Source organism: Vigna unguiculata, chromosome 4, assembly GCF_004118075.2.
Source record: "Vigna unguiculata cultivar IT97K-499-35 chromosome 4, ASM411807v1, whole genome shotgun sequence".
Classification (NCBI taxonomy): Eukaryota; Viridiplantae; Streptophyta; class Magnoliopsida; order Fabales; family Fabaceae; genus Vigna; species Vigna unguiculata.
The window spans coordinates 41,057,491-41,083,552 of record NC_040282.1 but is presented as its reverse complement, the minus strand read 5'-3'; the positions used below and the strand labels follow the sequence as shown (position 1 = coordinate 41,083,552).

General features: G+C 30.5%; 3 protein-coding genes across 3 annotated transcripts; all 3 read right to left on the bottom strand.

The window, feature by feature from the left end:
• Positions 1 to 1,773: 1,773 nt before the first annotated feature.
• On the bottom strand, positions 1,774 to 4,375 carry LOC114180920 (FBD-associated F-box protein At4g13985-like). Its single transcript, XM_028067213.1, has 5 exons — positions 3,674 to 4,375; positions 3,431 to 3,580; positions 3,242 to 3,335; positions 2,851 to 2,895; positions 1,774 to 1,829 (listed from the first exon to the last, which is right to left on the bottom strand). The coding sequence occupies exons 1-5, from the start codon at positions 4,373 to 4,375 to the stop codon at positions 1,774 to 1,776; spliced, it is 1,047 nt and encodes a 348-aa protein (XP_027923014.1).
• An 11,799-nt stretch (positions 4,376 to 16,174) lies between these two features.
• LOC114180919 (F-box/FBD/LRR-repeat protein At3g26920-like) lies at positions 16,175 to 17,532 on the bottom strand. Its single transcript, XM_028067212.1, has 3 exons — positions 16,825 to 17,532; positions 16,586 to 16,735; positions 16,175 to 16,486 (listed from the first exon to the last, which is right to left on the bottom strand). Exons 1-3 carry the CDS (start codon positions 17,530 to 17,532, stop codon positions 16,175 to 16,177), a joined length of 1,170 nt encoding a protein of 389 aa, XP_027923013.1.
• A 4,041-nt stretch (positions 17,533 to 21,573) lies between these two features.
• Positions 21,574 to 22,898, bottom strand: LOC114180917 (F-box/FBD/LRR-repeat protein At3g26920-like). The gene is made up of 3 exons (XM_028067211.1): positions 22,191 to 22,898; positions 21,952 to 22,101; positions 21,574 to 21,858 (listed from the first exon to the last, which is right to left on the bottom strand). The coding sequence occupies exons 1-3, from the start codon at positions 22,896 to 22,898 to the stop codon at positions 21,574 to 21,576; spliced, it is 1,143 nt and encodes a 380-aa protein (XP_027923012.1).
• Positions 22,899 to 26,062: the final 3,164 nt, after the last annotated feature.

Below are 26,062 nucleotides of genomic sequence, written 5' to 3'. Positions count from 1 at the left end.
TTCTACAGAAAATTCAACTTTTAACTTTGAAATATGTTTCAATTAATTTATTATCCACAAAAAACTAAATCATAATCTAACTAATAGTTTTGTAAAAAAATTCCAGTTCCTCGTCAAGATATATGCAAAAAAAAAAAACTCCCAAAACATGTAAATCGAAAAGTACCAAGAAACAAAATTAGAAAAAAGAAAAGCATTTCTAATTTTAATACAAATCCAAAACAGAATAAAATAACGACAACACAAATAGAAAAGAAAAACATAGTAACTAGAGATGATGATAAAAATTGGTACACACGGACATTATGATATTCAATTTGGCAAAAGTTATAAAAAATGACTCTTAGAGAAGAAGGAAGTAACAAGAGATAAAAGTCACTCAGAGATAAAAGGATAAAAAAAGAAAATAAAATAAATTTTAGAATGATTATAATGGAATAAATATAACTAATCATTATCTCCCTTCCGTAAACAAAATTATAATTTACTAAATAAGTATTTTACCCCATTAATTATCATTTTTAATACTAATAAAAATTATAAGACATTAAATTTAATTAAATTTTATTCTCAAACATCAACTTATAATTAATTGAATAGAGCTATATTAGTAATAAAATAATTTTTTGAGACTTTTTTGTTAAACATAATTTTATAATTATTTTAATAGAGGTATATTAGTATAAAAGAATTAAAGTTTTTTTTTTAAACAATTTTATAATTAATTTAATAGTTAGTAGTAAAAAAAATTATTTGAGACCTTATTTTTTAAAAGATTTAGAGTGAGTGTTTTACCTACTTTATCCTTGAGTCAGTATGAAAAGAATATTCGATAATAACGTCTCAAAACTTCAATTTAGAGGTAATTATTATCAAAATAAAAAAATGTTATTCATCACGATAGTATTTATGCACTAAGTAAATCCGTTGTATTATATGGATTGAGGTTAACTACTGATTCTAACCTCGTCGTACTGTTAAACTATTTTTTGGCAACAAAAAGTTATATATTAATACACATTTTTGTTTATAAAAAAATTGGTACAAATAATTTTATAATTCAACAAATTAAAAAAACTGAGAGCGTGCAGTACACAAATAAATAAATGTGATATATTATTGCTACTTCAGCTCTTTCGTGACCGGGTCTACTTCTAAAAAGAAGTAACCAATCTCCTAAAAATCTTCCAAAGCAAGCCTCCATATGTACGAAGAGGAGTCTGAAAATAAATAAGATATTCTTTTAGAAGAATTGAGGGGTGAGAAGAAATTTGAAGACTCACTTGTCAAATATAGGTGAGAAAAATATAATGAAGACTCACTTGTCAAATATAGGTGAGAAAAATATAAGATTCACTTGTAAAAAGCTAGTGAGAAGAAATCCGAAGATTAATTTGTAAAATGTAGGTGAGAAAATATGAATACTCACTTGTAAAATGTAGGTGAGAAAAAATCCAAAGACTCACTGATAAAATGCAGGTGAGAAGAAATCCAAAGACTCACTCGTAAAATGCATGTGAGAAGAAATTTGAAGACTCACTTGTAAAATGCAGGTAAAAATAAATCCAAAGACTCGCTAGTAAAATGCAAATGAGAAGAAATCTAAAAACTTAGTTGTAAAATGGAAGTGAGAAGAAATATGAAGACTCACTTGTAAAATACAGGTGAGAAGAGATTTGAAGACTCACTTGTAAAATTAAATGAGAAGGAATTCGAAGACTACAAAATAATTCAAGTTAGGTTGGGAGCAGACTAGATCCTACGTTACAAAAATTACATCGAGAAGATTGTAGCATACGTTACAAAATCTACATCGAGCAGATTGTATCCTGCATTACAAAAAGTACACTAAGCAGGTTGTATCATGTGTTACAAAAACTACTTCGAGAAGGTTGTGTCCAGTATTACAAAAACTACATCGAACAAGTTGTATCATGCGTTACAAAATCTACATCTAGCAAGTTGCATCATGTATTACAAAAACTATAATGAACAGGTTGAATCATGCGTTACAAAAACTACACCAAGTAGGTTGTATCCTATGTTAAAAAAATTACTTCGAGCAAGGTGTATCTTATTGAGCAGACTGTATCATGCATTCAAAAAAAACTACACCGAGTAGTCCTCCTACATTACAAAAACTACATCGAACATGTTGTATCCCGAGTTACAAAAACTATATTAGCAAGTTGTATCCTACATTATAAAACCCACATCGAGCGAGTTATATCCTACGTTACAAAAACTACACTTAGCATATTGTATCCGATGTTATTTGCCATTTTTTTTAAGAGTTTTATTTCACATGTAATTATTTTGTGGATAATTATTTCTTACAAACTATTAAATTTGCAAGTATTTCTTACAAAATTTTATTCGAAAAATGTTTTGTACAAAATCTTTTTCAAAAAAATTCGCAGCAATTTCTTGCAAATTATTTTCTATATTAAAATTTGTAAGTATTTCTTACAATTTTTTTAAAAAATAAAATTAATTGGAAATATGTATTTATTTTTTGTAATTTCTAAATCACTCGAAAATTTTGGATTTGAATACTAAAATTGAATGCTTAAACTCTCATCCAATTTGCTTTACTTACGACTATAATTTAACAGAAACCAATTTTTACTCCTAAGACATTTGAGGCACAAAAATATTATGATAAACTCGTTAAGATTTTCGTAACAAATTTGTTTTATAAACAGAAATGTGTATTAATATATAATTTTTTGTTGCAAAAAAGTAGTGTAAGTAATTAACCTCATTAATCCATATAATATAAAGGATTTACTTAGTGCATAAATACTGCCATGATGAATAATATTTTTTTTTTATTTCGATAACAATTACCTCTAAATTGACCTTTTGAAACGTTATCACTGAATACTATTCGTACTGCAGATTACAAAGATTAAACATCAGTTCATAAACAATTAATTCTTGACATGAGGGATAATGTGTCACAAACTTTCATAGTTTGATAAACATGTCAACATATACTATATATACTAATGAAAAAACAAACAAAAAGAAACCTTAACTATGCAATCCTAATTATCAAATGATAGTTTAAAAGTGTCTGAACTCTTCTTGCATGACGATAATTCTCTTATCATATCTGGTTTCTCCCCATTGTAAGAGTAAATTTTGATTTTCATAGTCCTTAAATATTTTGCATTCTGCATGATGTATCTTGCAAATAGAAACTCATCCATCGAACCCCTGTAACATCCAAAAGTACAGGTTTGAAGGTGTGATGAGATGCAGGCAGGAACAGATTGTGGGTCTGGCAACATTCCTTCTTCATGGCCTTGCCCAGATGAACCAAAACTGCTCTGTTAGCAACAATCATAAAACTATATTAATAATAATGTTTGAAGAAAAAGATAACAAGAAAATTCATATACTTCCAAGGCTTAAATCATCAAACCTTCCCAATACAACCAATTGCAAGAGTTTGAAGCATGGGACAATGCCTCAGCGTTTCCAAGAACTCAACCCAATTGTTCTGAATATACAGGTAATCCAATTTAAGTTGAACTAGATTCTGAAAGTCATAAATCCAATCTTGCTGACGGAACTGCAAGAGATACATACAAAAACAATATCATCGGAAATGCCTTTTTCTCCTTAAGAATAGAAAGTAATAACAAACAAATCTCACGTGCATTACCAAATCTGTGGACAAAACTTTAACATTCTTCACAATTTCCAATGGAAAAAATTTTGCATTGCCCAAGGTGGACAATCTGCTGAACTTTAATTCAGCATTGATAAGTATACATTTGACTTCCAAGTCCTCAAGATTAGGGCACCCAGAGAGAAGCTGTGAAATATCTATACCTTCTGAGAAGAGCACACGATTCAAATGCAAGATTTTAAGCATGGAAAAATCAACAAAGGGGATATTTTCCACTGTTACATTGGCCAATTTCAGAAATACAAGAGTTTTGAAGGTAAACACCACAGAGGGCATGACGATGTACAGATCCAAACAGAGGTCGAGGTGTTGAACTCTTGCATTTCCACTCACTGCATTCTCAATCCGTGTCTTGATGATGCTTTCAGTATGACGAATTGCTTTATAACTATAATGAACGGTAGGATCAAAACAGTTGAAAAAATAATTGAGGCGAAATCTGAGGAGGGGTTGATCTCTATCACGCGAACGCAAAAAAGAGGACACTGAGTGAAAGTGATCGTAGGCCTCTTTGCGGTTTTCATAACCAATACAGAAATCGAAAGAGGGAACTGAACGCCAAAGAGGGTTCCAACGCTTTGAGAGAACACTGGTTGCAACAACTTGTTTGGTTGGAAGAGAAGATAAAATGTATAAAAGAATATCATCTGGAATACTGCTGATCAAATCGGCCATGGTTTAGAATATGAGAATTGTAGACACTTTCTTCAGTTTTGTATAGAAAATCAAAACCCTAACACCTGCTTCAATTTCTTATTATAGGAACAACTCACCGCTTACAATCTCCAAGATATTACCAAATATATCTCAAATATTTTGATAATATCTCTAAAATATTTATAGGTTATTGATATACTTTTAATATATATAGTAATTAATTATTTAGTATATATTAAATATTATAATATAATAATTGATTATATAATATCTTTAAAACATAATATATATATTTGTGTAACAATCCATTTAATTTAATAAACTAAATCAAAGGAAGCATCACACTAAATAATATCTTAGCGCACTCTCGGAGTTTAAACACAACTCCTTACAACCCAATGCACACAAAGAAACAAGTTATAAAGTTTAATAGAATTATATAGAAATCTAAAAGACATCCTAGTACATGGGCCATAACCCTAAAAAAAAGCTCAACAAGAACATGAAGTCCAACCCAAGTAGACTATGCAGTGGAATCATCTCTATGTTGATTACGAGTACCTCTCGCATATGCTCCCATAAATAAATTGATGATCATCGCAAGGGTAGAAGAACAACATACAAAGTAATCAAACAAGCAAAGGGTAACCTAGAGCCAAAAAGATTTTGTCACGTAAATAGATATACTTTCACAGTCCAACAAACATCATCCAAGCATGTTATGACCTTCCAAATCAATACACTAAGACTCAACTCGACTCATCCGGATACATATAATCTGGTCGGATTCGGCGGATGCTTGCACTTGTGGTGGATACCTCTGCTCACCCCCGAGCTAAGTGTTACAAGTGTTACAATGTTTCAAATCCCCACACACAAGGTTAGCCCTTAAATGAGTTTCAAGTCTCCTACTACTCTTACCCCTTAGAGTGTCAGGATGCAACCTTACCTTGAATCATTACCAAACTGTACAGATGGGGCACCACCATATACTCCCACTAACAAGGGCCACAAAATTATGTCCCGATCACTGAAGCACAACCTTGAAACCCCACCTAGAGATCTCAAGGAATTACGCACTGGCCATCGACCAATCATGCTCAAACAATCGAATAATATTTATCATGCAGATAATCTCAGGCCAACCTTTATAAACCATACTCGTTCATATTCAAATGTAGAATCATGATGGAGAAAACAATAACATAAACAATATACCAGAGAATGCAGTGAATATAATTTCCCCTAACTTGCAAGAATCTATGAGGAGCAATGATCAAAGAGTAGCAATAATAAATCACCAAAGACACAAATAAAGGCACCAAGATTTTAACGTGGAAAACCCCTCAAATCAAGGGTAAAAACCACGAGTCGTCCAGACCAAAGAAATAGCTCCACTATGATCAACAAGAGTACAAAAGAGTCTCAATCAATAGCACAAATTAGTGCCAACACCCAACCAAATAACAAAGCAATAAAGCTTTCAAAATAGAGAAGAACAAGAGAGGAAAACCTATAATATCACTGCTGCAATTCGAAATTAATATCTCGCAACTCAGACCTCGTATCAACGATCCGACCGGTTAGAATGAAAAGCAATGAGTTCCGAACCTGTTGTAAAATTTTAACCCGATCCAACGGTGAACGAATCTGCAGTGCCGAATTTACAGTGACAGCTCTGTGAAAAACGTGAACAGAATTTTCCCTTTACCTCTCCTCCATGTGTTAGGGCTTTCAGTGTGTTCTGACTCTATTGTTTTGCCTCTATTTATTTTATAGGCCCCTCTCCACTAGGTTAAGTGAGACATGGGCTTCTCAAGTTTTAGGCTTTTTCTCCACATAGGAAGGGAGCCTAATACCCAACAAATCTCCCCCTCACAACTATGTGGAGATGACCGCCAAACAGGCGATCTCACAACAAACTTCAAACTTCCTTCTTGGCAAACTTTATTAAATAGCCCGAAGTGGACTTTCTGGAATCAATGTCCCCAGCCATATCTGAGTTTGAGTAACCCATCAAAGGAGGTTTATCACCTCCAAAACAAAGCTTCATATCAATTGTACCATGAAGATACCTCAAAATCTATTTCACAGCATTTCAATGCTCTCTATCTGGGTTTGACAAAAATTGACTTACTGTACCAACAACATGTGCAATATCTGGTCTTGTACACACCATCGCATACATCAAACTGCCCACCGCAAATGCATAAGGAACTCTACTCATATTGGTCTTCTCAACTTCATTTGAAGGACTCTGTTTAACACTCAGTTTAAAATGAGTAGCAAGAGGAGTACTCACAGCTTTAGCATTTTCCATGTGGAATCTCTGCAACACCTTCCTAATGTATTGCTCTTGTGATAGATAAATCTTCTTTTCTCTCCTATCACGTGAGATATGTATGCCAAGAATCCTTTTAGTAGCTCCCAAGTCTTTCATGGCAAAAGACTCACCAAGTGTCTTCTTTAACCTGTCAATTCTGGAAATATCTTTCCCAACAATAAGCATGTCATCAACATATAATAACAGGATAATAAAGTCATCATTAGAAAAACTTTTAACAAAGACACAATGATCAGAAGTAGTCTTCTTGTAACCTTGCTCACACATAAAAGACTCAAACTTCTTATACCACTGCCTTGGAGCATGCTTCAAACCGTATAGACTCTTCCTTAGCCTACACACATAATCTTCCTTACCTTAACAAGAAAACCATCAGGTTGCTTCATGTATATCTCTTCCTCCAAATTACCATGAAGGAAAGTTGTCTTCACATCCATCTGCTCAACCTCCAAATCAAGAGTAGCAGCTAAACTTAGCACAGTTCTGATGGATGACATTTTCACCATAGGTGAGAAAATCTCATTGAAATCAACACCCTTTTTCTGTCTGAAACCTTTCACCACTAATCTGGCCTTGTACCTTGGAAGTGTAGAATTTGAATCTTGTTTCACCATGAAAATCCACCTAGTTTCCAATGCCCTTTTGCCCTTAGGCAATTTTACCAAGTCGTAAGTGTGATTGTCATGCAAGGATTTCATCTCATCTTGCATTGCATCCAGCCACTATTTCTTCTCTTCACCATCCAAAGCCTCTTCAAAATACTCAGGTTCTCCACCGTCAGTCAATGTTATGTACTTATCACAATAATACCTTGTAGAAGGTTGTTTCTGTGTATTAGACCTCCTGAGTTGGACTTGAGGTGATTCAGGTATATCACCAAGATCATCATCATCATGTTCCTCTTTAGCATCGTCAATTGGAACCTCTACTCCACTTCCAACCTGTTGATCATCAACATCACCATGTTGCTCATTGTCTTGAGCTTCCGTTTCAACATTCTCCAAATTGTGAGCGGGCAACCTCATCGGATTACCATCAGTGAGATTACTATCTTTCTCGGGTGTGGTCTTCTCCACCTTATCAATGTCTTCAATGGTCTGGTCTTCCATGAATTGTACATCACGGCTTCTAACAAGCTTCTTCTCAACAGGATCATAAAACTTGTAGCCAAATTCATCCTCACCATAGCCAATAAAGATACATTGCCTTGTCTTTTTATCTAACTTGGATCTTTCATCCTTAGGAACATGAACAAATGCCCTGCAACCAAAGACACGCAAATGATCATAGCTAACATTCTTACCAAACCAAATTTTGTCTGGCACCTCAGTATTCAAAGCAATTGCGGGACTGAGATTAATAACATGCACAACTGCAAGCAATGCCTCTCCCCAAAAGTGCTTAGGCAAATTTGCTTCCGAAAGCATACATGTAACCCTTTCAACCAAGGTCATGTTCATCCTCTCTGCTAGACCATTCAACTAAGGATTTTTAGGAGGAGTCTTCTCGTGTCTAATACCATGCAGTCTGTAATAAACATCAAAGGGTCCACGGTACTCACCACCATTATCACTATGAATGCATTTCAGCTTCTTGCCTGATTGCCTCTCAACCATAGCATGAAATTCCTTAAACTTTTCAAGTACTTGATCTTTCCGCTGAAGAGCATAAACCCATAGCTTCCTGGAATAATCATCAATAAAAGTAACAAAGTAAAGTGCACCACTAAAAGACTTTACCTTTAATGGGCCACAAACATCAGAATGCACCAATTCAAGCAATTCTGACTTCCTTGAGGGAGGATGCTTCTTAAAAGATACTCGGGTTTGTTTACCAACCATGCAATAAGAACATTTCTCCAATGCATTCCTCAATCCCATAAGCACATCCTTTTTAGCTAAGCAGTTAAGCCCTTTCTCACTTATATGACTAAGCCTCTGGTGCCATAAAGATGCCTCCATATACATAGCATTCACACTGTCTTTAGCAACCAAAGCTTTAGTCCAATACAATTTAGATTATTTCTCCCCTCTAGCCATAACCAAGTTACCTTTAGTGAGCTTCCATTTACTAGAACCAAAGTGATTGTCATAACCACAATCATCAAGCAACTGCACAGAGATTAAATTAAAACGGACATCCAGAGCATGTTTGACTCCTTTAAGCAACAAATGCACTCCCATATTGGTTTGCAGGCAAACATCACCAACACCAATCACTTTAGACTCACCATCATTACCCATCTTCAACACTCCAAAATCACCAGAAGTGTAAGATGTGAAGAACTCCTTCCTAGGTGTAACATGCAATGTAGCACTACTATCAATAATCCATATGCTCTCATAAGATACAAGATTAACAGACTCAAAGTCACGAAGAAGAACAAGATCACCATCTGTAGCAGTAGTGACAAGATCATCATCATCATGGTCATTCTCTCTCTACTTGCCTTTCTTGTCTTTGTTCTCCTTTTTCCACTTAAAACAATATTTCTGAATGTGCCTAGTTTTATGACAAAAATGGCACTCTAAATTCTTGTATCTTGACTTGGACTTGCTCCTACTCTTCTCTCTACCACTTTTATGTTCCTTTTTTTTACTTCTCCCCATAGCTTTTGTAACAAGCATCTCAGATTGAGATGAAGAACCATGTGTCTTCCTTCTCATATCTTTATTAAGAGCACCACTCTTTGCCATCTGAAAAGAAACAACACCATTCGAGGCAGAGTTCGTAATTGAAACCCGAAATACCTCCCAAGACTCTGGTAGAGTATTAAGCAACCATAATCCCATAACTTCGTCATCAAACTTTATGCCCATTCCTGACAATTGATCTAGGAGCCCTTGAAACTCATTTAAGTGATCAGAAATAGAAGAATTCTCCCTGTACCTCAAATTCATGAAGCAATTTAACAAATATAATTTATTATTGCCCGACTTATAAGCATACAAAGACTCAATCTTCTCCCACAAAGCTCTGGCATGTGTCTCATTAGCAATATGATTATAAACATTATCTTAAACATATTGCCGAATAAAACCACATACCTGTTGGTGCTCAAAGTCCCATTCTTCTTCAGACATAAAATCTGGCTTCTGTTTAGTAAAGACCGGAAGATGCAATTTCATGACAAACAATAAATCTTTCATCTTGCCCTTCCACAAATGATAATTTGTACCATTCAAAACAACCATCTTTACATTTGCCTCCATCATTCAAGCAAGTAAATATAGCCCAACCAAGAGCTTTGATGCCACTCTGATGGGGAAAACAATAACACAAACAATATACCAGAGAATACAACGGATATAATTTCCCCTAACTTGCAAGAATCTATGAGGAGCAATAATCAAAGAGCAACAATAATAAATCACCAAAGACACAAATATAGGCACCAAGATTTTAACGTGGAAAACCCCTCAAATCAAGGGTAAAAACCACGAGTCCTCCAGACCAAAGAAATAGCTCCACTATGATCAACAAGAATACAAAAGAGTCTCAATCAATAGCACAAATTAGTGCCAACACCCAACCAAATAACAAAGCAACAAAGCTTTCAAAATAGAGAAGAACAAGAGAGGAAAACCTATAATATCACTACTGCAATGCGAAATTAATATCTCCCAACTCAGACCTTGTATCAACTATCCGACCGGTCAGAATGAAGACCAATGAGTTCCGAACCCGCTGTAAAAATTTCAACTTGATCCAACGGTGAACGAATCCGCAGTGCCGAATTTACGGTGACAGCTCTGTGAAAAACGTGAACAGAATTTTCCCTCTACCTCTCCCTCTATGTGTTAGGGCTTTCAGTGTATTCTGACTCTATTGTTCTGCCTCTATTGTTCTGTCTCTATTTATTTTATAGGCCCCTCTCCACTAGGTTAAGTGAGACATGAGCTTCTCAAGTTTTGGGTCTTTTCTCCACATAGGAAGGGAGCCCAATACCCAACAAATCAATACCAACTCATCCTTCCCAAAACACGAATAATGATTTGTATTTCCATATCATAACCATGTCTCTTTGATACCAACTATCTCATTTAAATCTCATTCCAAGTTCATACCAAAACCATTCATTCAATTCAATAACCACAAATTTCCATGCATTTCACAAGCCTCATACTTTAAATAGAGTAGATCCATACATCAAACAGTCCATAACTACCAAATAGAGAAAAACAGTGTGGCCTGCAGCAGGTCTCGCTCAAGCCAGAGGCCTTCACTCAAGCGAGGGGAGTGCCCTCGCTCAAGCTGCAGGCTCTCGCTTAGGCGAGACTGCGATAGAGGGCCTGGGAAGTTTCGCGAAAGCTCGTTTAGGCGAGGCCATCTCGCCTGACGAGATGGTCTTTCGTTCAAAACACAACTCGCTCGCCTGAACAAGTATTCGAGCAAAACTCATGGGCAAGGTACTGCTACTCTCGCTTAGGCGAGATGAGCTCGCCTGGGCGAAAATAACAGTTTCCTCCCACTATTCGACGCCTACAACCCAGAAAACAACACACTCCCATACAAATCATTCAGACACCATTACATACACATCCCATATTATTTTACGCACGAAACAGATGGAACAAACCACACACTTCAAATACAGAAAAATGGTCTAGCTTCCCTTACGTGGAAAGGGTTAGCCAAACAACTCTGACACTGAAGCGAATGTGTACGAGCACTCCCGGAGCATATTTAAGATCTGAGGAACCCTAAAAAATATAAGGCATGAGATTAATTACACAGAGCGCTAAAGGGAAACATGAAGAACTAAACCATGGATGAAGGTTAAGGGTTCGTGAACAACTTACGTGGTAGAACGAGGCCAAACTGACTCAGATCTGACTAGCAGAGGTTTGTAACTGCTCTAAGAAGGAATGGAGGAACTGTCTCTACAAAGTGAAAGAGGAAGCATTAGGCCAGACTTAGGGTCTGTTTTCCCTTTGGGCCAGCCCTTAGACCCAATAGTGTGGGGCAGCATTTAAGAAATAAAAGGGCAGAAAAAAATGGGCTTTACAATTTGATTATCATATCTTAACCAAATATAGTTAATATATTTATTTATTTGTAACTACATTACTCCTCACTTATATATCATACATATTGTTTAAATTCTAATTGATTTACTTCAACGTTGGAGAATCTCTATATTGTATTTCCCATATTCCGCATTAGATCAATTTAATATGTTATTATCTCTTCTTATATTTTATTGGAGTTGTTTTGTTATTACTAATTATATATAATCTTCTATTTGTTGTGTGCAATATGAGGTATACTTGTAAGTTAACATTGAAATTTCAAGTACTTCGTATAGTTCTGGTAAAATAAATTAATGATTTTAAAATCTATAAATGTAACAAATTAAGAAGCACAAATAATAACTTTTTGACACATAACACTTCCTCATGTTGCATGCTGATAAATTAGTTTCACTTAATCATTGAAATAGTTAACTTATTTACATGAGTGTATAAAGATTGGTACTTCATAGTGAATTATGAACATCATTATTTAGTGTAGTCAACACTATTTGTTTGAATAATTTAAAATATTAAATAAAATAAAAAGAAATTGATTTAACAAATAATAAAAAAATTTAAAACTCAAAAAATTAGTATTTTTATCTTTTGTTATCTTTCACTTTGATAATATAAAAACATCAAATCAAATTATCATACTATCAAATAAAATATAAGTAAAGAGGAGCAACACTCAACATGTTTTATTGTGTTCGGATATGTAAATAGCTTTTAAAAAAAGTTTAAAAAATATATGATTAAATTGTGTGATGTCCTAGAAATTTTAATAATTAGGATAAATATAAATATGATTAATTTTAAGTAAAAAATAAAAAGGTTTGGTAGTTTCATTTTAAAATTTTTAATTTTTTTTAATTTTTTTTAAGAAATAAGATTTGGTGAATAATATTTTAGTTAATAAAATGTTAAACAATTTTTTTAAGAAATAATATAATATTATAAAATAATACTTCAACGATATTTAAATATAATATATTATGGGAACATAAATATATAATTATATGTATATAGATATAATATAATTAAGTTTTTAATAACTATGAGATATGAGGTAATATTTGTTACGAAAATCTTAACGAGTTTATCATAATTGTCATAAGTAAAGTAGATTGGACGAGAGTTGAAGCATTCAATATTAATTTCAATTACTTTTATTTTTAAAAAAAATTGTAGGAAATAATTACAAATTTTGGTATAGAAAATAATTTGTAAGAAATTGTTGTGAATTTTTTGCAAAATATTTTTCGAATAAAATTTTGTAAGAAATACTTGCAAATAGTTTGTAGGAAATAATTATCCACAAAATAAATACCTGTCAAATAAAACTCTTAGAAGATATGGCAAATAACGTAGGATACAATATGCTAAGTGTAGTTTTTGTTACAAAGGATACAACTTGCTCGATGTAGGTTTAATAACGTAGGATACAACCTGCTACGTATAGGTTTTGTAACCCAGGATACAACATCCGTAGTCGGTGTAGTTTTTGTAATGTAGGAGGTCTACTCAGTGTAGTTTTTTCTAACGCATGATATAGCCTGCTCGGTGTAGTTTTCTTAATGCAAGATACAACCTTCTCAGTGTAGGTTTTTTTAACATAAGATACAACCTGCTTGGTGTAGTTTTTGTAACGCATATTCATTATAGTTTTTGTAATACATGATGCAACCTGCTAGATGTAGATTTTGTAACGCATGATACAACCTGCTCGATGTAGTTTTTGTAATACTGGATACAACCTCCTCGAAGTAGTTTTTGTAACACAGGATACAACTTGCTTAGTGTACTTTTTGTAATGCAGGATACAATCTGCTCGATGTAGATTTTGTAACGTATGATACAACCTTCTCGATGTAATTTTTGTAACATAGGATCCAGTCTGCTCCCAACCTAACTGGAATTATTTTGTAGTCTTCGAGTTTCTTCTCACCTGCATTTTACAAGTGAGTCTTCAAATTTCTTCTCACTTCCATTTTACAAGTGAGTCTTTGGATTTCTTCTCATTTGCATTTTACAAGCGAGTCTTTGGATTTATTCTTATCTGCATTTACATGTGAGTCTTCGGATTTATTCTCACATGCATTTTACAAGCGAGTCTTCAGATTTCTTCTCTTGCATTTTATGAGTGAGTCTTCGGATTTCTTCTCACTTACATTTTACAAGCCAGTCTTTAGATATATTCTCACATGCATTTTATCAGTGAGTCTTCAGATTCCTTCTCACCTGCATTTTACAAGTGAGTATTCAAATTTCTTATCACCTACATTTTACAAGTTAGTCTTCGGGTTTCTTCTCAAAAGCGTTTTACAAGTGAGTGTTCTTATTTTTCTTATCTATATTTTACAAGTGAGTCTTCAAATTTCTTCTCACCCTTCTATTCTTCTAAAAGTATTTCCACTTTTATTTTCAGACTCTTCGTACATATGTAGGCTTGCTTTACTTTTGGAATATTTTTAGGAGATTGGTTACTTTTTTTAGAAGTAGACCCGGTCAGGAAAGAGCTGAAGTAGCAATAATATATCACATTTATTTATTAGTGTACTAAACGCTCTCTATTTTTTTAATTTGCTGAATTATAAAATTATTTGTACCAATTTTTTTATATACAAAAATGTGTATTAATATATAACTTTTTGTTGCCAAAAAATAGTTTAACAGTACGACGAGGTTAGAATAAGTAGTTAACCTCATTAATCCATATAATATAACGCATGTACTTAGTGCATAAATACTATCGTGATGAATAACATTTGTTTTTTATTTTGATAATAATTACCTCTAGATTGAAGTTTTGAAACGTTATCATTTAATATTCTTCAATATTTCGAAGAGGAGGTGAAATTTTTCTACAAAACTATTAGATTAGGATTTAGTTTTTTTATGGATAATAGATTAATTGAAGCATATTTCAAAGTTAAAGTTGGATTTTATGTAGAAAGATAATTCAAATTTAGAGAAAACAAAATTACTAATGAGATGAGAAAAACAATAATTTTTTAATTATTTATATTAATGATTAATCTAAAATAAACTCTACAGGTTTATGAAAAAATTGAGAAGGAAAAAAAGACTTGAGATTTCAAGATACTACAAATTTACTATATATCGAGTTTACTTTCTTGACAACCAGAACCAGGTTGTATTGTTTTAACTCATTCATTTTATATGTTTATCTTGAGTAGTGTTTTATATATTATAATTTTTATTTCATTTATATATATATATATATATATATATATATATATATATATATATATATATATATATGTCAAATATAAAATTTGAATCAGGCGGTTCAAAATTCCAATAGAAGAGAATAATTGAGGCTTTAATTGTATCACATAAAAGAGCTATGAATAAACTTATCAAAAGAGATAAGAAAAATGAATTAGAAAATACAAGTGGGTGTTGTTTGAATGAACAAGATAATAATAACATAGATATAGGCAGTGGCGGAGGTTTGTGTAGACAGCCCCCAAAAATTTTGAATTTTTTTTATATTATTAGTATTTTGAATTTTTTTTATATTATAGATATATATTAGAAGATATATTACAAATTAATGATGATTAAATTAAACATTTTATTATAGATATTAGAAAATATATTACAAATTAATGATGATTAAATCAAATATTTTATTTCTTTTATAAACACAATAATTAATGTTAATAAATAATAAAATATAAAATTAAACAATAAAAAATAAAAATATTTATCAATATATTTTTTATTATTTTTTCCATTATGACTTGAGTTTTTTACAAATTGTTCTCATCTCTCATTCTCACATGTTTTCTTTTATTTTTGAAGAGAAAAAAAATCTATTATTTTTGCTCTTATTTCTTCTTTGTTCTCTTCCATTCTCGAGAAAGAAAAGAAGAAGGTAATTTGTATTGTGTGTTTTTTATAATTAGATTTTAAGTGTAGTTTGATTATCATCGAATATTCTTTTAACAATCTTTTAGATATGTGTGATTTCTGTTTTAGTTATCATTATAATAAATTATGTATTCATTTTTATTGTTTAGTGACAATAATTAAATGTATAAATTTTGGATGTATTATTTTGACTCTCTCAACAATGTTGGTGAAAATCCGCCACTCGATATAGATAAATGCAACAATAGAGAAAGAGAAATAGTTACTGATAAAGATAATTTTGATTTTCAAATTCAGGGTAACAAAGAAAAAATTAAGAGACTAAATGATGATCGTACAAAAGTATATATTATCCAATTTGTTTCAAATAAATTTGTTTTAAATTTCCCAAACTTTTTAGCCACTCCATACTCCATGAGTATTCGTACCGCAAATTACAAAGATTAAACCTCAAGTGTTCATAAACAATAAATTCTGAACAAGAGGTTAATGTGTCACAAACTTTCATAGTTTAAATAAACATGTCAACATCTACTATATATACTAATGGAAAGACAACTAAAAAGAAACCTTAATTATTCCATAGTAATTACCAAATGAAAGTTTACAAGTATCTGAACTCTTCATGCACGAGGATAAATCTCTTATCATATTTTGTTTCTCCCCATTGTAAGAGTAAATATTGATTTTCATGGTCCTTAAATATTTTGCATTCTGCATAATGTATCTTGCAAATAGAAACTCATCCATCGAACCCCTGTAACATCCAAGAGTACAGGTTTTAAGGTGTGATGAGATGCATGCAGGAACAGATTGTGGGTCTGGCAACACTGCTTCTTCATGGCCTTGCCCAGATGAACCAAAACTTACCTGTTAACAACAATCATAAAACAATATTAATAATAATGTTTGAAGAAAAAGATAACAAGAAAATTCATATATATACTTCCAAGGCTTAAATCATCAAACCTTCCCAACACAACCAATTGCAAGAGTTTGAAGCATGGGACAATGCCTCAGCGTTTCCAAGAACTCAACCCAATTGTTCTGAATATACAGGTAATCCAATTTAAGTTGAACTAAATTCTGAAACTCATAAATCCAATCATGCGAACGGAACTGCAAGAGATACAAAAACAATATCATCAGAAATGCCTTTTTCTCCTTAAGAATACAAAGTAATAACAAACAAATCTCACGTGCATTACCAAATCTATGGACAAAACTTTAACATTCTTCACAATTTCGAATGGCAAAAATTTTGCAGCCATGTTGCCCAGGTTTGTCAAACTGCTGACCTTTATTTCAGCATTGATAAGTATACATTTGACTTCCAAGTCCTCAAGATTAGGGCACCCAGAGAGAAGCTGTGAAATATCTATACCTTCTGAGAAGAGCACACGATTCAAATGCAAGATTTTAAGCATGGGAAAATCAACAAAGGGGATATTTTCCACTTTTATATTGGCCAATTTCAGAAATACAAGAGTTTTGAAGGTAAACACCACAGAGGGCATGACAATGTAAAGATCCAAACAGAGGTCGAGGTGTTGAACTCTTGTATTTCCACTCACTGCATCCTCAATCCGTGTCTTGATCATGCTTTCAGTATCACGGATGGCTCTATAACTATAATGAACGGTAGGATTAAAACAGTTGATAAAATAATTGAGGCGAAATCTGAGGAGGGGTTGATCTCTATCACGCGAACGCAGAAAAGAGTACACCGAGTGAAAGTGATCGCAGGTCTCTTCGCGGTTTTCATAACAAATAGAGAAATCAAAAGAGGGAACTGAACGCCAAAGAGGGTTCCAACGCTTTGAGAGAACACTGGTTGCAACAACTTCTTTGGTTGGAAGAGAAGATAAAATGTATAAAAGAATATCATCTGGAATATTGCTGATCAAATCGGCCATGGTTTAGAATATGAAAAGTGTACACACTTTCTTCAGTTTTGTATAGAAAATCAAAACCCTAACATCTGCTTCAGTTTCTTATTATAGGAACAACTCACTGCTTACAACCCCAAGATATTATCAAATATATCTCAAATATTTTGATAATATCTCTAAAATATTGATAGATTAATACCTTAATTACGATATAATAATAATATTGTTATACTTTTGATATATATAATAATTAATCATTTAGTATATAAAAAATATTATAATATAATAATTGATTATATACTATCTTTAAAACATAATATCATAACTTAACCAAATATGGTTAATATATTTATTTATTTGTAACTACATCACTCCTTACTTATATATCTTAAATTCTGATTGATTTACTTGAACGTTGGAGAATCTCTATATTGTATTTCCCATATTCCGCATTAGATCAATTTAATATCTTCTTATATTTTATTGTTTTCTTATTACTAATTATTTATAATCTTCTATTTGTTGTGATTTTAAAATTCAAGTACTTCGTATATTTCTGGTAAAATAAATTAATGATTTTAAAATCTATAAATGTAACAAATTAGAAATTTATAATCTATAATTCTAACAAATTAAGAAGCACAAACAATAACTTTTTGACACATAACACTTCCTCATGTTGCATGCTGATAAATTAGTTTCACTTAATCATTGAAATAGTTAACTTATTTACATGAGTGTATAAAGATTGGTACTTCATAGTAAGTTATGAACAACATAGAATGCAACCTGCTAAGTATAGTTTTTGTAACCCAGGATACAACATACTCAGTGTAGTTTTTGTAATGTAGGAGGACTACTCGGTGTAGTTTTTTTTTTTTTAACGCTGCTTAGTATAGTTTCTGCTATATGTTGATTTTGTAACGCATGATACAACATGCTCAAGGTAGTGTTTGTCATACTGGATACAATCTCCCCGAAGTAGTTTTTGTAACACAGCATACAACTTGCTTTGTGTACTTTTTGTAATGCAGCCGTATGCTCGAGTTAGATTTTGTAACATATGATACCAATGGCGGATCTTGACCAAAAGATTTGGGAGAGCCAAAATAATATAAAGTAATATACTCAAAATTTATATATTTAATATTATTGTGACTAATTCAATAAAAATGAATACATAATCTAGTACATTTATAATTATCAAAGAAATTACACATATCTAAAGGAATGTCTATCGTTTTTTCATATTTTTGAACTTATAGTAATTGAATTATAATTAAATTTTTCAGTTAACTTTTTTCGATGTAAATAACCATATTATCTGCAAAATATTCATCTCCCATTTTATTAACATGCATTTGATTAAAAAAATATTCACAAGCTTTCATTTCATTTTTATGCAATAAATAACCATATTATCATGTTTTCATCTTCACCAGTAGTTTCTCTATCAATATTAAAAAATAAATTTATTCTTTTGTTTTTCATTAATATACCTATTTAAAAAATAAGTTTAAGACTAAAAAATTGAGAGAATAATTACTAAAAAAAACTATAATAATCAAGTTACAATTAAAAATCGACTATGAAAAATCGCAATACATTGTTTCTTCTTCTATATTAATAAAAAATAAATATACAAAAAGGTCATGAGATAAAAAATAATGTTAAATGTTAAATAAATAGTTCACTATCAAGTGAGACAAGAGACAATTACCGTATTTATTTATTTAATAATTGAAGAAAAATATGAAAAAATGAGGATACAAATACTAAGTTTATGTCTTTTTTTTAGTAATAAAAGAAAATAAATAAACATGAAAGAAGAATACAACATATGAAAAATTCAAAAGACAATGAGAGAGAAAATAAAAAATATCTTAATAATTTTGTTTCTTTATATATTTAATTTTATATTTTATTATTTATTATTTATTATTGCACTTTATAAAATAAATAAAAAAATACTTAATTTAATTTTTATTAATTTTGAATATAATATTATTTAATTTTAAAAACATAAAAATAATTTTAAAAAAATAAAAATAATTTTAAAAATTTATATAATTTAAAAAAAAATTAAATACAAAATAGTGAAAAAAAATAAAAAAAATTTGGGGGAGGGGGGGCCGGGACCCTCGCCTGCCCCTTGCATCCTCCGCCACTGTATGATACAACCTTCTCAATGTAATTGTTGTAACGTAGGATCCCGTCTGCTCCTAGCCTAACTGATTATTTTGTAGTCTTCGAATTCCTTCTCATTTAATTTTATAAGTGAGTCTTCGAATTTCTTCTCACATGCATCTTACAAGTGAGTCTTCAAATTTCTTCTCACTTCCATTTTACAAGTGAGTCTTATTTCTTCTTAAAATTTGCAATTTACAAGCAAGTCTTTTGATTTATTCTTACCTACATTTTACCAGTGAGCCTTTGGATTTCTTCTCACATGCACTTTACATGTTAGTCTTGAGATTTATTCTCACATGCATTTTACAAGCGAGTCTTCGAATTTCTTCTCATATGTATTTTGCAAGTGAGTTTTCAAATTTCTTCTCACTTGCATTTTACAAGTGAGTCTTCGGATTTCTTCTCACTTGCATTTTACAAGTGAGTATTCAGATTTCTTATCACTTACATTTTACAAATTAGTCTTCGAGTTTCTTCTCACTGGCGTTTTATTAGTGAGTCTTCTTATTTTTCTCACCTATATTTTACAAGTGAGTATTCGAATTTCTTCTCACCCTTCGATTCTTCTAAAAGAATATCTTATTTACTCTTCATACATATGGAGGCTTGCTTTACTTTTGGAAGATTTTTAGGAGATTGGTTACTTTTTTGTAGAAGTAGATCCGGTCAGGAAAGAGCTGAAGTCGCAATAATATATCACATTTATTTATTTGTGTACTAAACGCTCTCTATTTTTTTGTTGAATTATAAAATTCTTTGTACCAATTTTTTATAAACAAAAATGTGTATTAATATATAAAACACTCACTCTAAATCTTTAAAAAAATAAGGTCTCAAATAATTTCTTTTACTACTAACTATTAAATTAATTATAAAATTATTTTTAAGAAAAAAAACTTTAATTTTTTTATACTAATATACCTCTATTAAAATAATTATAAAATTATGTTTAACAAAAAATGTCTCAAAAAATTATTTTATTACTAATATAGCTCTATTCAATTAATTATAAGTTGATGTTTGAGAATAAAATTTAATTAAATTTAATGTCTTATAATTTTTATTAGTATTAAAAATGATAATTAATGGGGTAAAACACTTATTTAGTAAATTATAATTTTGTTTACGATAGGGAGATAATGATTAGTTATATTTATTCCATTATAATCATTCTGAAATTTATTTTATTTTCTTTTTTTATCCTTTTATCTCTGAGTTACTTTTGTCTCTCGTTACTTCCTTTTTCTCTAAGAGTCATTTTTTATAAGTTTTGCCAAATTGAATATCATAATGTCCGTGTGTACCAATTCTTTTTTCCTATTTTGTTTTTTGGTACTTTTCGATTTACATGTTTTGGGAGTTTTTTTTTTTGTATATATCTTTACGAGGAACTGGAATTTTTTTACAAAACTATTAGTTAGATTATGATTTAGTTTTTTGTGGATAATAGATTAATTGAAACATATTTCAAAGTTAAAGTTGAATTTTCTTCTGTAGAAAGATAATTCAAGTTTAGAGAAAAAAAAATTGCTATTGAGGTGAGAAAAGCAATAATATTTTTAATTATTTGTATTAATGATTAATCTGAAATAAACTCTACATGTTTGTGAAAAAATTGAGAATTGAGAAAAAGAAATAAATTTTAAATAAAAGACCTCATTTTTCAAATTTGTTTTAGGTCTCTCGAACTCTTTAGCCACACCCTAGGTATTCTTAGGGCAAATTACAAAGATTAAACCTCAGAGTGTTCATAAACAAATAATTATGGACAAGAGGGATAATATGTCAAAAACTTTCATAGTTTGAAAAACATGTCAACATCTACTATATATACTAATGAAAAAACAAACAAAAAGAAACCTTAACTATTGAATACTAATTATCAAATGATAGTTTACAAGTGTCTGAACTCTTCTTGCATGAGGATAAATCTCTTATCATATCTGGTTTCTCCCCATTGTAAGACAAAATTTTGATTTTCATGGTCCTTAAATATTTTGCATTCTGCATAATGTATCTTGCAAATAGAAACTCATCCATCGAACCCCTGAAACATCCAATACTACAGGTTTTAAGGTGTGATAAGATGCATGCAGGAACAAATTGTGGGTCTGGCAACACTGCTTCTTCATGGCCTTGCGCAGATGAACCAAAACCGATCTGTTAACAACAATCATAAAACTATATTAATAATAATGTTTGAAGAAATGATAACAAGAAAATTCATATACTTCCAAGCTTAAATCATCAAACCTTCCCAATATAACCAATTGCAAGAGTTTGAAGCATGGGACAATGCCTCAGCGTTTCCAAGAACTCAACCCAATTATTCTGAATATACAGGAAATCCAATTTAAGTTGAACTAGATTCTGAAAGTCATAAATCCAATCATGCGAACGGAACTGCAAGAGATACAAAAACAATATAATCAGAAATGCCTTTTTTTCCTTAAGAATAGAAAGTAATAACAAACAAATCTCACGTGCATTACCACATCTGTGGACAAAACTTTAACATTCTTCACAATTTCGAATGGCAAAAATTTTGCAGCCATGTTGCCCAAGGTGGACAATCTGCTGAACTTTAATTCAGCATTGATAAGTATACTTTTGACTTCCAAGTCCTCAAGATTAGGGCACCCAGAGAGAAGCTGTGAAATATCTATACCTTCTGAGAAGTGCACACGATTCAAATGCAAGATTTTAACCATGGGAAAATCAACAAAGGGTATATTTTCCACTGTTATATTGGCCAATTTCAGAAATACAAGAGTTTTGAAGGTAAACACCACAGAGAGCATGACAATGTAAAGATCCAAACAGAGGTCGAGGTGTTGAACTCTTGCACTTCCACTCACTGCATCCTCAATCTGTGTCTTGATGATGCTTTCAGTATCATGAATGGCTCTATAACTATAACGAATGGTAGGATCAAAACAGTTGAAAAAATAACTGAGGCGAAATCTGAGGAAGGGTTGATCTCTATCACGCGAACGCAGAAAAGAGGACACTGAGTGAAAGTGATCGTAGGCCTCTCTGCGGTTTTCATTACCAATAGAGAAATCGAAAGAGGGAACTGAACGCCAAAGAGGGTTCCAGCGCTTTGAGAGAACACTGGTTGCAACAACTTCTTTGGTTGGAAGAGAAGATAAAATGTGTAAAAGGATTTCATCTGGAATACTGCTGATCAGATCCGCCATGGTTTAGAATATGAAAAGTGTACACACTTTATTCAGTTTTGTATAGAAAATCAAAACCCTAACACCTGCTTCAGTTTCTTATTATAGGAACAACTCACCGCTTACTACCCGAGATATTATCAAATATATCTCAAATATTTTGATAATATCTCTAAAATATTGATAGGTTAATACCTTAATTACGATATAATAATATTGTTATACTTTTAATATATATGATAATTAATTATTTAGTATATATAAAGTATTATACTATAATAATTGATTATATAATATCTTTTAAAACATAATATTTGATTATCATAGCTTAACATATGGTTAATATATTTATTTATTTTTAACTACATTACTCCTCACTTGTATATCATACATATTGTTTGAATTCTGATTGATTTACTTCAAGGTTGGAGAATCTCTGTATTGTATTTCCCATATTCCGCATTAAATCAATTTAATATGTTATTATCTCTTCTTATATTTTATTGGAGCTGTTTTGTTATTACTAATTATATATAATCTTCTATTTGTTGTGTGCAATATGAGGTATACTTGTAAGTTAACATTGAAATTCAAGTACTTCGTATATTTCGGGTAAAATAAATTAATGATTTAAAAATCTATAAATGTAACAAATTAGAAATTTATAATCTATCTCTATAATCTATAAATCTAACAAATTAAGAAGCACAAATAATAACTTTTTGACACATAACACTTCCTCATGTTGCATGCTGATAAATTAGTTTCACTTAATCATTCAAATAGTTAACTTATTTACATGAGTGTATAAAGATTGGTACTTCATAGTAAGTTATGAACATCATTATTTAGTGTAGTCAGCACTATTTGTTTGAATAATTTAATATAAAAGAAAAAGAAATTGATTTAACAAATAATAAAAAAATTTAAATCCAAAAAAATTAGTGTTTTTATTTTTTATTATCTTTTACTTTGATAATATAAAAACATCAAAATAAATTATCATATTATCAAATAAAATATAAGTAAAGAGGGACGTTTGGATAACTAAATCGCTTTTAAAAAAAGTTTAAAAAATATATGATTAAATTATGCGATGTTGTAGAAATTTGAATAATTAGGATAATATATAAATATGATTAATTTTAAGTAAAAAAAAAGTCTGGTAATTATATTTTAAAATATTTATTTTATTTTAATTTTTTTTTTTTAAATAAGATTTCGTGAATAATATTTTAGTTAAGAAAATATTAAACAATTTTTTTAAAGAATAATATAATGTTATAAAATAATACTTCAACGATATTTAAATATAATATATTATGGGAACATAAATATATTATTATATGTATATAGATATAATATAATTAAGTTTTTAATAACTCATGAGATATTGGTACAAATAATTTTATAATTCAACAAATTAAAAATAAAATAGAGAGCTAGTACACAAATAAATAAATGTAATATATTATTGCAACTTCATATCTTTACTGATCGGGTCTACTTCTAAAAATAAGGAGTAATCAATCTCTTAATAATCTTTCAAACGTAAAGCAAGTCTTCAAATGTACGAAGAGTCCAAAAATAAATAAGATATTTTGTTAGAAGAACCAAAGGGTAATAAGAAATATGAACACTCAATTGTAAAATATAGGTGAGAAAAAGAAGAAGACTCATTTGTAAAATTCTATTGAGAAGAAATCTGAATATTCACTTGTAAAATGTAGGTGAGAAGAAATTTTAAGACTTTGTAAAATCAAATGAGATGGAATTTGAAGACTACAAAATAATTCCATTTAGGTTGGGAGTAACCTATATCTTGTGTTACAAAAATTACATCGAACAAGTTGTATCATGCATTATAAAATTTACATCATCTACATCAAGCAAGAGATACAAAAAGTACACTGAACAGGTTGTATCCTGTGTTACAAAAATTACTTTGAGAAAGTTGTATCCTGCATTACAAAATTTACATTGAACAGATTGCATCCTGTATTACAAAAACTATAATGAACATGTTCTATCATGTGTTACAAAAACTACGCCAAGTAGGCTTTATCTATGCCTAGTTTTCTTGCCCTTTTTCTATGCATAACAACTGTGGTATAAGTTTTATAAAAGTATGTACTTCAACTTATTATTAGTAAATAATTTTGTGGTCATTTGTAATACATTTAAGTAAAATTGTATCAAGAAACTATCACTATAAAAAAATTATGTTGTATTAGCACTTATTCTGTGGCAATCAAATAATTCCAAAAGGTTGGATAACACTTGTCAAGCTTCATTTTTACCTTTTCTGAATTCTTAATTGAGTCATGCATTCTGCACTTGTATATTTGCTTTCACTACAAAAATGTTGCTATTTGTAAATTTGTTTGTTTTGTGAGCATATTTGAAATGGATTGTCCATGAACACCTTTTTATTTCTAAGCCTTTGTTCCTCAAGCACTCGCACACTTTCGGAAACTATAAGTAAAAGAAGATAAAAATCTTATATATTTGTAGGGTTAAATATATTTTTGGTATTTTAATTTTTAGTAAATTTTGGAATTAGTCTATTTTGAAACTTTGGACTAATTTAGTCTTTCGTCTTTCGAAATACGTAGATTTAGTCATTTTAATCAAATTTTGTTAGGTTTATTTGATGTTTCGTACATATTTAAGGATTGTATTTGAGTTGTTTATAATGTTTGATACATTTTTGCTTTAATGTTAAGTCAAATATTATTATAAAACGTGATTGAAATATCAAATAAATCTAACAAAATTTGATTAACAGGACTAAATCGACGTATTTCAAAAGATAAATGATTAAATTAGTCCAAAATTTTGAAATGAACTATTAAAAAGAAAAAAACATATTTAACCCATATTTTCATTAATAATTTGGGAGCATCCATTGCAGAAGTAACACACGATACTTTGTAGCAGAGTATGGCAAGAAGCACAAATTGACATGTATACGAGAGACAGTAACAGATCTACATATACACGAGAGAGGACAAACGCATCCCTGTATCTTCTTTTATTGTATTTATAGTATATAGTAAATTTATATATCACAATATAAATAATTTGTATTATTAATAAATATATATTAATTTTTTATATGGTTGTGTAGACAATTTGTATATTTTAAAAAATATTATTTGAGAAATAAAAGTAAAATTTATTTT

What these genes read in the sequence shown, in the direction of transcription:
- LOC114180920 (XM_028067213.1), bottom strand. Translation starts at nt 4,375, where the DNA reads ATGGCCGATTTGATCAGCAGTATTCCAGATGATATTCTTTTATACATT. An exon ending in AAGTTTTGTCCACAGATTTG is followed by an intron (nt 3,581 to 3,673) that starts GTAATGCACGTG and finishes TATCTCTTGCAG; the next exon opens with TTCCGTCAGCAAGATTGGAT. An exon ending in CAATTGGTTGTATTGGGAAG is followed by an intron (nt 3,336 to 3,430) that starts GTTTGATGATTT and finishes TGTTGCTAACAG; the next exon opens with AGCAGTTTTGGTTCATCTGG.
- LOC114180917 (XM_028067211.1), bottom strand. Translation starts at nt 22,898, where the DNA reads ATGGCGGATCTGATCAGCAGTATTCCAGATGAAATCCTTTTACACATT. An exon ending in AAGTTTTGTCCACAGATGTG is followed by an intron (nt 22,102 to 22,190) that starts GTAATGCACGTG and finishes TATCTCTTGCAG; the next exon opens with TTCCGTTCGCATGATTGGAT. An exon ending in CAATTGGTTATATTGGGAAG is followed by an intron (nt 21,859 to 21,951) that starts GTTTGATGATTT and finishes TGTTGTTAACAG; the next exon opens with ATCGGTTTTGGTTCATCTGC.
- LOC114180919 (XM_028067212.1), bottom strand. Translation starts at nt 17,532, where the DNA reads ATGGCCGATTTGATCAGCAATATTCCAGATGATATTCTTTTATACATT. An exon ending in AAGTTTTGTCCATAGATTTG is followed by an intron (nt 16,736 to 16,824) that starts GTAATGCACGTG and finishes TATCTCTTGCAG; the next exon opens with TTCCGTTCGCATGATTGGAT. An exon ending in CAATTGGTTGTGTTGGGAAG is followed by an intron (nt 16,487 to 16,585) that starts GTTTGATGATTT and finishes TGTTGTTAACAG; the next exon opens with GTAAGTTTTGGTTCATCTGG.